The 11,312-nt window shown below is 45.4% G+C and overlaps 2 protein-coding genes across 6 annotated transcripts; both read right to left on the reverse strand.

Annotated features, from left to right (window-relative positions):
• Nucleotides 1-192: 192 nt before the first annotated feature.
• On the reverse strand, nt 193-7,765 carry LOC108100694. Of its 5 annotated transcripts, none has more exons than XM_017204716.1 (5): nt 7,655-7,765; nt 7,392-7,505; nt 5,467-5,540; nt 804-1,489; nt 193-731 (listed from the first exon to the last, which is right to left on the reverse strand). In XM_017204716.1, the coding sequence occupies exons 2-5, from the start codon at nt 7,404-7,406 to the stop codon at nt 289-291; spliced, it is 1,218 nt and encodes a 405-aa protein (XP_017060205.1). In that variant the 5' UTR covers nt 7,407-7,505; nt 7,655-7,765; the 3' UTR covers nt 193-288. The 5 variants fall into 5 exon arrangements, with proteins under 5 accessions (XP_017060205.1, XP_017060204.1, XP_017060206.1 ...); XM_017204715.1 differs by having other exon boundaries at nt 804-1,492; XM_017204717.1 differs by lacking the exons at nt 193-731; nt 804-1,489 and adding an exon at nt 1,640-3,053.
• A 2,905-nt stretch (nt 7,766-10,670) lies between these two features.
• On the reverse strand, nt 10,671-11,307 carry LOC108100426. The gene has a single exon (XM_017204331.2). It carries the CDS (start codon nt 11,279-11,281, stop codon nt 10,694-10,696), a length of 588 nt encoding a protein of 195 aa, XP_017059820.1. The 5' UTR covers nt 11,282-11,307; the 3' UTR covers nt 10,671-10,693.
• Between the last annotated feature and the right edge of the window lie 5 nt (nt 11,308-11,312).

Consider the following 11,312-nt stretch of genomic DNA (forward strand, 5'->3'; position numbering starts at 1 on the left):
AAAGCATAAACTTAATTTTACTTACCAGCGTTTTACTTCATTGTTAATTATCGGTAATAAAAGTGTTCGATAGATTTTTGCTTGAAGCAAAAAATATAACAAATTATGCAATAATTATCCAGGAATTAGGCGCATCATTTAATCTTTCAAATAAACTCTCAAATAAATTAATTTAAATATATATTTTATTGGCAATTAGGGAGCTGGCACAATAAGTTGTACAAATATAAATATCATTGCAATCGAGTCCAATCAAATTTCAATCTCTGCCTTCCATCACCTTTATTTCTATTCGGAGTGGAGACGTCGCTTGGGAGCCATTCGAATAAATGGAGTCGGATGAGCCATGGCCACCTTGGCCTGAACCTGCCTGGCGGCATAATCCTCGGCGATGGCAGTGCGCCACCTGTCCACTAGGGAATCTCCTCCAGAAAGGCGAATCGGAAGTACTTGCTGAGGGGTTTCCCTGGTCAAGGGAAAGCGAGCCACGGAGAAGGGCGAATCGTTGTAGTCATAATCCTCGCTGGCCTTCTCTGCTGCGAAATTGGGGCTCTTGATCACCAGTTGATTCCGAGTGGGCAGGGAAATGCTGAAGGCAGCTGCCTCCTCCGGAGAAACTCCAGCAATTGCAGTGGCTTTTGGTGAGGCTACAGCCAAACCATTTCGACCGGAAAGTGCCACTGCATTGGGTTTCGAGGAGGCCACGCCACCTTCTCCGGCAATTGAGAGACCTTTAAATGGATTTATAAGTAAGTAAATTAATATATACCTACTTATTGTAATGTGTTTTCCAGCTAACTTACCCACTGGTTTAGCTTCTGCAACTGCAGCATCCTTTTTGGGAGCCATCACGGAAACACTGTCGTTGACATCCTCGTAGGGATCCTCGTTGTTGGGCGGCAGGAACTGCTCATCCGGCGAGAACTGCTGCTCAGTTACCTCATCCAATTTCTGCTCATCGATTTTCTGATCCGCTGGATTGTTAGTGGCCTCCAAACCAAAATTTGTGGGTTGTTTCTGTGGCATTCCAAACATTTCCGGTTGCAACAACACACTGAAATCCTTGATTTGTCCTGTTTGTTGGAGGAGAGCCAAACTCTGGGCAGCCTGACCCAGTTCCAGGAGACTGCTGGCATAGACCTTGTTGTCCTCCTCGCTGAAGGAGCCCTTCCGCTTGGCCATCTCCTGAATGGCCACCAAGCGGGCGGCGGCCAACTGAATCCGATTGAAGTCACTGGCGCTGGCGGAGATCGACTGGCTAGAGCTACTGGCTCCACTTCCATCGGCTGTGGCCGAAATGCTGGCCGCGGAAATGGTGATCGTGTCATCGGAATCCCGGGGAACAGCTCTCAATTGCGGCTGCTGGCGCTGCAGGATGAAGCTCCCTAAACTGCCATCCTTTTGCGGACGCAGCTGGAGGAGCTGACCCCTCAGTCCGCCGTAGTAGGGATGCTCCTCGAAGACGAGCGGAGCTGCCCGAGATCTGTGTCTGCTTGTTGGGATTGGACTTGGTTATAGAGAGTGCGAGTGTTGGTTGTGTTGTGATTTTGGGTTGCCTGGCGAAAGCGGGAGTTGGAAAAGCATCGGGATATCTACTATATATCTACAGGGGATTAGCTATGACCCAAGGCGAAAGCTGTACAGTTTACGATTTACTTTATTTACACTCTACGAAATGACACTTTTGTTTTTTGGGCCTCTGTTCTTAACATAGGAACATAGGAGTGATGGGAAAAGGAACTACCAATTAGCTTCAGTTGGATGGGATAATCTAGCACAAGGTGTATTTATGGTAAGCGATTTCTTAGTGAAAGGGTTTTTGGAATATTAAATTAGTTTCTCTGAGTTCAATGGCATTTACAACTTATTATTCAACAAAAATATTTATACAGTCTCTATAAAACTTTAACACATTATTTGACTTTAGGAAAGATTTTTCCTAAAAGATTATCTTTTAGGAAAGATTTTTCCTAAGAGATTATCTTTTAGGAAAAACTATCTTTGTTTGGAATTCAATTACTCAGCTAAAGGTTTAAGGTTTTAAATGACTTAGGGATTTTTAATCTTGCTTGGAAGATATTATATTTCTGAAATCACCTCAAATTTAAAATGTAGCTCTATTCAACTAAGATATCGCTTAATGAAAATGGCACCACAATTAACTTAATGCCTCGTTGCAGCTCCTCTACGTGAAGAGATCCAACTCCAGCTCCGCGGTGGCATGGGCCTTGCCACCCACACCCGCGATGGCCACCGATTCTGGATTGAAGTACACGTTGGTGGGCACGCCCCTCTTCAGATACGCCTTCGAAATGGGCGTGGAGATGGCGGTGCCGCCGTTTCCCACCACCGCCTTCGAGTGTGGTTCCAGGACGAGGGCCGCCTGCTTCCTGCCCTGGATCGCCTTCGCCTGCTCCGGTCGGTAGGGCAGGAAGTAGTTGCCGAAGGGGATCTGCGGGAAGTTGCTCGAGCTGGTGCTGGTCTTCCCGGTGGCCTCCACCTTCGGAGCAACCCTTCCACCCACTTGCTTTCTCAACTTTAGAGAAGAATTCTTCTTGAACTGCTGCTTGGCGGAGCGAGGCGAACCAGAAGTGGAGATCACCAGTTTGCCGGGCACCGGAACGATCTCCTCGATTATATATTCCGGGTTTATCTTGCTAACCGCCGAGCGGAGACCCAAATCACTCTTCAGATCGCTCTTCAGATCTTCAGTGGTTCGTGTCTTCGCTGCAGGCAGCACTTGCAGCTTTTCTGGCTTCTCGATCTCTGCGGAGCTTTCTTCAGCCGAGCTTTCGGTTCTCTCAGTCGTGGTGGTGGCTACTTTGGTGGCTTGATCGGCTTTTTCAGCGGTGGTGGTGGTGGGTTGCACCACATAGGCGAGTGGCAGTTGGTAGGCGGCGTAGTAGGGAGCACTCAGCAGCAGCGGTTGAAAGGCTCCATAGGGACGAAGGTCCTGCTGGGGAGCAGATGGTGCCACCAGCTTTTCGGAATTCTCCGCGACGGTGGGTGCTCCCGGTGGCCAGGCCTCGATGTTGGTGGTGCGCCAGTAGGCACTTTTATGAGGATGGTGGTTGGTTTTGTGGTTTTTTTAGGGATAGAATAGGGAAAGATGTCGAAGAGAGCCGCCGGTTAGTGTGATAATATTTACAGCAACATTTCGAGGGGTTAAAACTGTGTCGGTGGGTTAATCGCATGCCAGATAAGTGAGGATTAATGGGGGAGTATCTATATATATATACAGTAACTATATACAAATGAAAGCAAAAGCCGAAAAAGGTTAGGAAATACAAGAATTTATTAAAACACTAGACAATACCAACTATCGATCCTAACTAGAAAGTAAAAGCTTTTTTTCTAAAACTGTCCCGCCTCCATCCCCGCCCCCTGATCCTCCGCCTCCTCCATGGTGGTGGTGGTGCCCGTGGGCGGGGCATAGTACACCGTGGGTCCCGTGGCCACGATCTTCCCCTCCCGCGGAAAACTCCTCGCCTCCAAATCCGTTCGTGCCAAGGCGTCTTTCAGATCCACATTCGCCGGAATGGAGATCACTTTCGCTCCGGGACCTGCGATGGTGAGACTCCTTGGATGGGTCAGGGCATATCCCCCGGGACCCACGATCGCTGTTCCCCCGCTGCCCGCGGTGGCCACGCCCCCGGGTCCGGCGATTGCGATGCCGCCCCTGCGAACCTTCAGTCGCTGGATGATGATTCCCCCTTCGCGAAGCGCCTGCTTCTGAGTGCTCTGCTGGGCGGTGGCCACCTGACCCACCGTGTGCATCAGGTGGTGGGCCTTGTGCGCGAAGAGGTGCTTCTCCGAGGAGGAGCTGGTGTCCAGTTCCGCCGCCGTGTTTTCCACGGTGTCCACATCACCGGAAATGCCATCGCCATCTCCAGCGCCTTCGCTATCATCATCCCACTTGTAATCCATGGAATCGTTTGACTGATTCTTCTGGGGTACACTACCCACAATTACTGGTTGATCTCCGATGGAAGCGGGCATAGTGGAGGTCATGGGAGTTCGGAAGGGCAGCTTGAAGATGTTCTGGAAGGCATTCTTGATGGCCGCCGAGGTTTGGTTCTGCACTTCGGCGATGTTCATTCCAGGCATTCGATAGGTATTCAATCGGTTCAAATTGGGCAAAAGACCTCCAGATGGTGGTAAAGTGGAGCTCAAGGAGACTGGAGCAGAAGTGGACTTAATGTTTGGGGAGGCGAAACCCAACTGCTCGGCTTCCTTGCCACTCAAACGCACAGGTTTTGTTGTAGAGCTAACCTTCTTCTTGTTCACAGAGTTAAAGGTATTCGATGATGGAGCCAAACTGGGTTGAGTCTTCTGGTTTTTGTGGACTGGCTTCTCACGGGAGTCTAGCCGATACTCCTTGAAGCTCACAGGCGAAGGAGCAGGAGAAGGAGCCTTTGTAGTGGTTGTAGTGGAGTTACCCCTCTTTGGTGAACCATCTTCATTTAAAGCAAGTTCCCGAGGAAGGAAGAACAAATGATATTTGGGCGTGGTCTTGCCCTGTTTCCTTGCCGACTTCGCCTTTCCATAGAAGCTGTCCACATCGCCGATGATCTTGTAGCCCCTGATCTTGTACTCCTGCGAGGCGTGCTCCTTGATGTAATCCTCCTTGTTGAGTTTGTGCAGGTGAACGGGTATCACAAAGTGAGCGGGTAATTGCTGGGCTTCCTCATCGGAAATGGGTTTGGGTACCTCCACCCTGTTGGGTCTGAAGTATAATTGGGTTTTCTTCTCCTCCTTGGAGATGGAGGACCCTTCCCCTGAGTTCCTCAACCTGGGAGGTACATTGTTGATGGAAGAGCCTTCCCCTGAGTTTCTCAACCTGGGAGGTACATTGTAGTTCTCCCCTGCCACATTCCTGGTTAATTTCACCGCCCTGATTGAGGGTTCTAGCAAAGTCTGACCATTGCTGCCCGAGAAGTGGTGCTGGTGGGCGTGGAAGGGCTGATGGGCCGGCTTGGGGAACAAATACTGACTGGAGTCGAGGATGGGCGGCAGCTTTTTCTGCTCCGGCTGCTTCTTCACGTAGCCGAAGGCCTCGTTTACCTTGGCGATCTGCTCGAGGATTCGCTTGGCCTCGTCCGCCTTTTCCGCCGAAGGATTCGAACTACTCGGATCAAACTCATCGGGGAATTTGATCAGGCGCTGCTTCTGAATTCTGCAAACGAAAGGGTTTTTTGTTGGTTTTTTGGTGGTCGCTCTCTCTTTTCGTGGAGTTATCTTCTAGTGGCTAGTGGTGCAGGGGAATGTGTGTTTTTGGGGTGGGGGAAATGAGTTCTGGGTTACGAGTTAGTTACAAGTCTCTCTGGGGTTTAGTCACAAAGTTCTAGGCGCGCGCATCAACTTCTACTTGGAATGAGCATTAGCGTTGGCACATTTTTTTGGCAGGCAAGGCAGTTCGGTTAATGGGATCTAAGGGTTGGGTTAACTAACAACTAGACTACTTACTCGACGGCCAGTCCACTGGGTTGTTGTTGTTGGGCCTGGCTAGAAGCCAAACAGGCCAGAAGCAATCCAAATAGCTAAAAGAAATATAGAAGTGACAGTAGGTTAGTGATTGATTATATAGTTCGCCTGAGGTTTATATTCCAATGTCGTAATAGATACATGAAATACATGAGTGGAATGCGGTCGAGTGCCTCGCGAAAGTCTTTCTCTCAGTTCGATCGCAATTTGCATAATTTCTTGAAGAAATATAAACCAAAAAGTGAGAGCCACAAGAAAACCTTAAGTACTCATCGGATTTGTCAAGAACCCCACGATCGGCAAATATTTGACTCACTCTCGCCGGCTCTCCACATCTTTGGCAAAGTCAATATTGACGCAACCGTTACCCAGTGGAACAGAAGACCCCGCACCACCGCCACCCATCTATCAACTCGAGAAATGTCACTAAGCCGAGAGGAACTGAAGTCGGAGCCAAAAAAAAAAACAAACCGAACCAATGAGCCAATGAGCTGAAGCTGAAGCCAAAGCCAAAGCCAAAGCTGGATCGCTCGTGTTGTGTCATTGACCTGAACCTCTAGGCGTCTGTTACGATTCCGGGCCAAAAGCATAACTCCAAAAAGAGAACCTGGCCAAGAAGGTGATCGAACCTGGTTAGTATTGATTTGCAAGAACTCTTGCATCCCCGGGAGATGTATTTCTGTCCGCTTTCTTCTTCGCCCAGAATCGCCTTATTTATTATTATTATATATATATAACATAACCCGCTTAAAAAGAAACCAACAAGCATTGGGTGTGTCTTGTCCAAAAATAAACTGGGTTAATGGCTCGAATGCAAAGTTTAAGCGCTGCGTTTTATGTTCCCCAAACAAGTTGTTCTGTTCTCCTTATCCGGTTGTCAGGTTATCAGGTGTCTCTTAGTCTCAAATGATATTCTGGATACATTTAGATGGGGCTAATTGGACTGAGATTGATGGCCATCAGGGTTGAGACCCGCTTGACTAACAATCGATACTCATAAATTGATTAATTTATGAACCCCTATCAACACGGTCGTAGATTCGAAAACAAACTAATGCACTTATAGTTTGAAGTTCTCGAGTTCTTTATGAAAAACCCACACAAATAAGGTTGATTGTTTATTCGAGAGAAAGAAGAGTTTTATTTTTATTAACATTTGTTAGCCCACGCATGATTTTCATACGTTTGTGGCATATTAATTGTGTGTTCTTCGAGTCATAATTAATTTTTGGGCTTTTCATTGTAAAGTGTTCGAATTGGTTAAGGCTATAATTGAATCGAATGGTTCCTTATGAGTTTCGGCTTTAAAGGGAGTGCTTGTCCCAATGGGAATATGAATATGAATAATGCAAGGGATAATACAAACTGCGGCATAAATGATTCATTCTCACTTTTTAAATTGGGGTGGGGCTAGAATATTGTCACGTTCTGAATCAAAGGGTTTTCACTTTTTTAAGGGATTAAATCTTTTAAAACCCTCCACAAAAGAAACAATAACCTTTTCTAACCTTTTGACTTATTAAATAAAAATCCCAAATGAGACTTCTTAGCATTCAAATCGATTTCAGATTATTATGGTATATTGCCAAAAAAAAGACTCTAATCGCATTATTAATATTTGCATATGGCACAGAACATAATTAAGGCTAATTTTTAGCGGATAGAAGAAGCCAAGAATCGCGTCAAGAACCAAAAATGTCGCTTAGTGAAAGTTCATTTCAATTCCGAAGTGAAAGAAACGAAAGACTTAAGGCACGAACTTGGGCCAGTTGACGACTTAATGAGTTCAACGGTGGCGCAGGGCAATAAATGATTAATTGCGGTCAGGTATAAACTAGTTTCGTTTTCCCGAAATGCAAACGAGTCTCCAGAATTAATTTTCTTTTTTTTATATCGGTTTTACTTACAACAAAGAAGCGCATTTTACAGCCGAATTCTTGTGAATAGTTTATGGCTTTCAACTAAAAATTCCTGGCGTTGCGCTGACCAATCCTTTCGCCTTGACCAAAAATATCCTTGAACTGAAAACGAGAAATGATTGTCACTCGTCGAGATCACAATGCAAAATCACACACACGACTGCACTGAAAGCAAATCCTGCTGTGCTTTCAATTTACGATTGTTTCGGATGCGAAATTCTTTTGTCTTTTTATTTCTCGATGTCACGCACAATTAATAAAGACTGGAAGTGGCAGTGGGACTCCTGTTAACCAAGAACCAAGAGCTGAGAGCCAAAAGCCAGAAGCCAGCGAGCCAGACGACGACTGAAGATGAACTGAGTGTTGGCCGAGCCCAGCGCGTCTGTTTATAACATTTCCATTAGCGATGCAAACGGCGATGGAGCGTCGAAGAAGAAATGGCCAAGAAAACAGGGCCCGAATCAGGTGTAAGAGCATGGGCTTTTGGCCCAAAGAGAGAGCCAAAGAGAGAGAGAGAGGAAGAGAGATGGAGGCTCATTCACGTAGGGGAACGCCTTGGCCTGGCTTTTATCGGAGGGCGTGGATCTCCGTGGTTTTTGGGCACCAAAATATCCCATATCCCATTGATATTCAGGCTCCAAACTCTAGGATTTCAACGATAGATATCTTCTCCCTCTACAAAAAGCTTACCTAACTTAACATAGTTTGCCCAACATGTGAAGATTCGCTGACAGACGAATTTTGTAGGCTTCCGTTTGGCTATTAGCACCTTGTTTAAAGACCAGAATCACCGCGCTGACTTTGATTAATTGGCCGTTTATTGGCTTGATTGAGTGTGACTGGCCATTGGAGAAGTGTCTGGCCATTACAAGTGGAGTGGAGTGGAAATAGAAGCAAAATGCGAAATGCGTGTGGGAAGCAGAGGTAATCAGAGGTAACCAAAAAACATGACATAAGCCAAAATGGCAAGAGACTTAACATGACAACTCGAATCGCTCGCAATTCAATTAAAATGTTTGCCTAGAACTCGTTAGAAAGTTTCGCGTGTTCTTTTTCTGATTCAACATCGAATTCAGCGTGAAGACTTCACACACTTCTCGAATATCAACAGATGTCAGGATTATAATTTAGCTTCGGGCCATAAATCACAAATCTCTCAAATCGTACGAATTGATTTTCTAGCCGAGTTCGTGCCTTAAGTCATTTGTTTTCTCCGCCGAACGAAAGTCTTTATTAACCCAAGAACCATACATCTTATTAACTGCTCAACCACTTCCCCATGCAATTTATCCTTTTATTGGTTTTTATGCCCCAGAAAACTGCAGCTACTGACTTCAAAGTGCAGGCAATAATAATGCATATTTCTTGATTAACCAGCGGCCAACTGGGGGTTCCACCTTTTGTGGCACGCGGGCACCAATAAAACTGCCACAAGATTTATGGTTTCGAGTGTGCAGCGCCCAAGGGGAGCATACGAAATTAGCAGCAACACGTTGTAAAGGCCCCCAATGAACGCCACACGCACCACACTTGATCCACAATTGGCATCGTGTTCGGTGTTGGTATTGGAATGCAGCAATCAAAAGGCGATAAATCGAACCCCAACTGAAACCCAAGCAGCTGCCGAGGAGTTTTTAAACCCCGCGAGAGACCTTGGAACCTATTTATAAATGCTGGCAAACGGGACTGCTAGTGGTAAGTCGTTGGCTGCGAGCCTGGCCAATTAAGCCTGACCTTCGACGAGGAGAGTCCCCAATGCAAACCGTTGTTTTATATATACATTATAGAGGAAAAGGGGGAGGGGAAAGGGGGGAAACGGGGACAGGGAAAACCAGAGGTAACTGGCACCTGGGAGAACCGCAGAGCGTAGCTTTAATTCTAGGTTCTCTACTGCAAGCCAGGCTAACCCAATTATGCACCTTGGCTATTTCCCAGCTGAGCCATTGATAACCAAGCTGAGTTGAGCTGAGAACGTGGCCAACAAACAAACCCTAGAAACGGCCAAATAGAATCTATGTCAGCGGAAAGCTCTTAACTGCCTTTCTGTACTTTATAATCCAGTGCATTCGAAGAAGAAAGTTTTTGGAACTTGTTTCAGGGAAATTAACCGCTTAGATCTCTTGACAATAAAACTTAATTGTGGCGGCAGTGAAACTTTTTTTTCGGCCTCTGTAATAATTTTTTGTTTTGGCAAATATGCATATTATTAATATGGTTTTTTATTTGTTTCTTTTTTTTTTGGGCTTTTCTTTGTCTGCGGCGGGCTTGGAATATATATTTTATTTAGGCCACGATGTGGACGCCAAGGCTTTCCGTTCGATTCAAATTATTTGGCAAGTGCGCGCACGCATCGAACATTTCAAATGTTGTATTATTTTGGTCTCTTTCCGACAAGAAATTACCCAAACAAAAATAAATACAAGCCGGAGGTGACTCAATTTGGCTTTGGGATGCACTGGCCATAGGTAAAGTACCTCCGTCCGTCCGAATGACCATTTTTATGATCGGAAAATCAATTAGGGTTTATAAAATGCATAAATCGTTCCACTTGTCTCGAGCCAAGGCACGCGCCTCCGGCAATTAAGGCTCTTACAGTCATTTACGATCGCAAACTGACAATGTTTAGCTAATCTACTTTATGCAAAAATGTTAACACCCGTTTCACAAACTAATTTATGCATTTTTAAGGTAAGTATTTGTGTGGAATGGTTATATCTTGTGTATTTTTAAGGGATAGGTAAGTTCTTTAAGTCGATAGATTCTACCATGACTTTCTTTTGTATTTATGGTGGTCCTCTGACTTAAGTTTTTATTGGAACAAGACATTTGTATCCATAAATAACATGTTATATGTTCGAGAAGCTAATAAAAAATAACAGATTAAATACAGAAACTAAATCAATCGATCCCCTAAAATATAAATTAAAATCAAATGGGTTTAAAAGAATGGCTAAATATAAAAATATTCTGAAACGTTTAGTTTTCTGTTAACTTTTCGGATATTCTTAATTTGACGAGTTTAATTTTCCATTTTCTTTTTAGATCACTTGAATCACTTTCTAATGAGTATTCCTAGCGGAGAGAATTTTAAGTGCTATAATACTCAACCTCTGAATAAGCACATACCCACTATTAATTCATTCTTTAACATAACTTAACTAAAGTTAAATTCCCCGATCACGTAGATGTCAGACACGACAGCTGACACTGTCAGATCTCCAAATAGTTCCACTAAACAACAAACGAGACACCCAAGTAGAACTGACAAGTAGTTCGGTTAATTTGTTTATTTACGCGTAGCCACGATATTTATGCAACTCTTGCAGGCTTGTCAAGGCATTTGCTTGGATTCCGTTTCCGATTTCGAACTGCGAATGGGGCTCCGAGTGGGTGGCCTTGGCCAAGTTGCCACCCATGACCACGAATCCGATGCCGGCGCCCGCCTTGTAGCTCATTTCGTGGTAGCCAGCCTCATCGAAGTACGAGTACTTGCCCAAAACATTTCCCGATTCATCGGTGTGCTGCGAGTGCGACATCTGATCGGTGCTGAAATCGAAGTTTTGGTGGCTCTGCTGGGATCTCTGAACCACAGGTGGTGCTACTTCATAACCACTTCTGAAGGAGGAAGCTCCCAGGTTATCCTGTTGATTATAGGAAATCCTTGGGAGAGGATTGTGCCGGGTTCTTAGAGCCTGCTGAACAAACTCCAAGGGTTGGAAGGAATCCAGGGAAGATGTTCCATAGTTGAAGCTATCCACACTCCTGTCCTCTCTATCGTTATCCGTATTGTAGGAGTATCCTTGTCCATTGAAGTGCATGTAAACCTGAGCTCCCTGAACACAGGAAACCACCAGCAAACCAAACCAAGCCAACAGCATCTTGTCTTAGGTCTCGAAACCAACTAAACTC

The sequence above is a fragment of the Drosophila ficusphila genome, unplaced genomic scaffold (assembly GCF_018152265.1).
Source record: "Drosophila ficusphila isolate 14025-0441.05 unplaced genomic scaffold, ASM1815226v1 contig_286, whole genome shotgun sequence".
NCBI lineage: Eukaryota > Metazoa > Arthropoda > Insecta > Diptera > Drosophilidae > Drosophila > Drosophila ficusphila.

Excerpts from the sequence above, each read along its gene's own strand:
- LOC108100694 (XM_017204713.2), bottom strand. Across the intron at positions 5,177-5,466 it reads CCCAGTGGACTGGCCGTCGA|AATTCAGAAGCAGCGCCTGA; the intron begins GTAAGTAGTCTA and ends TTTCGTTTGCAG.
- LOC108100426 (XM_017204331.2), bottom strand. The coding sequence starts at position 11,281 with ATGCTGTTGGCTTGGTTTGGTTTGCTGGTGGTTTCCTGTGTTCAGGGA.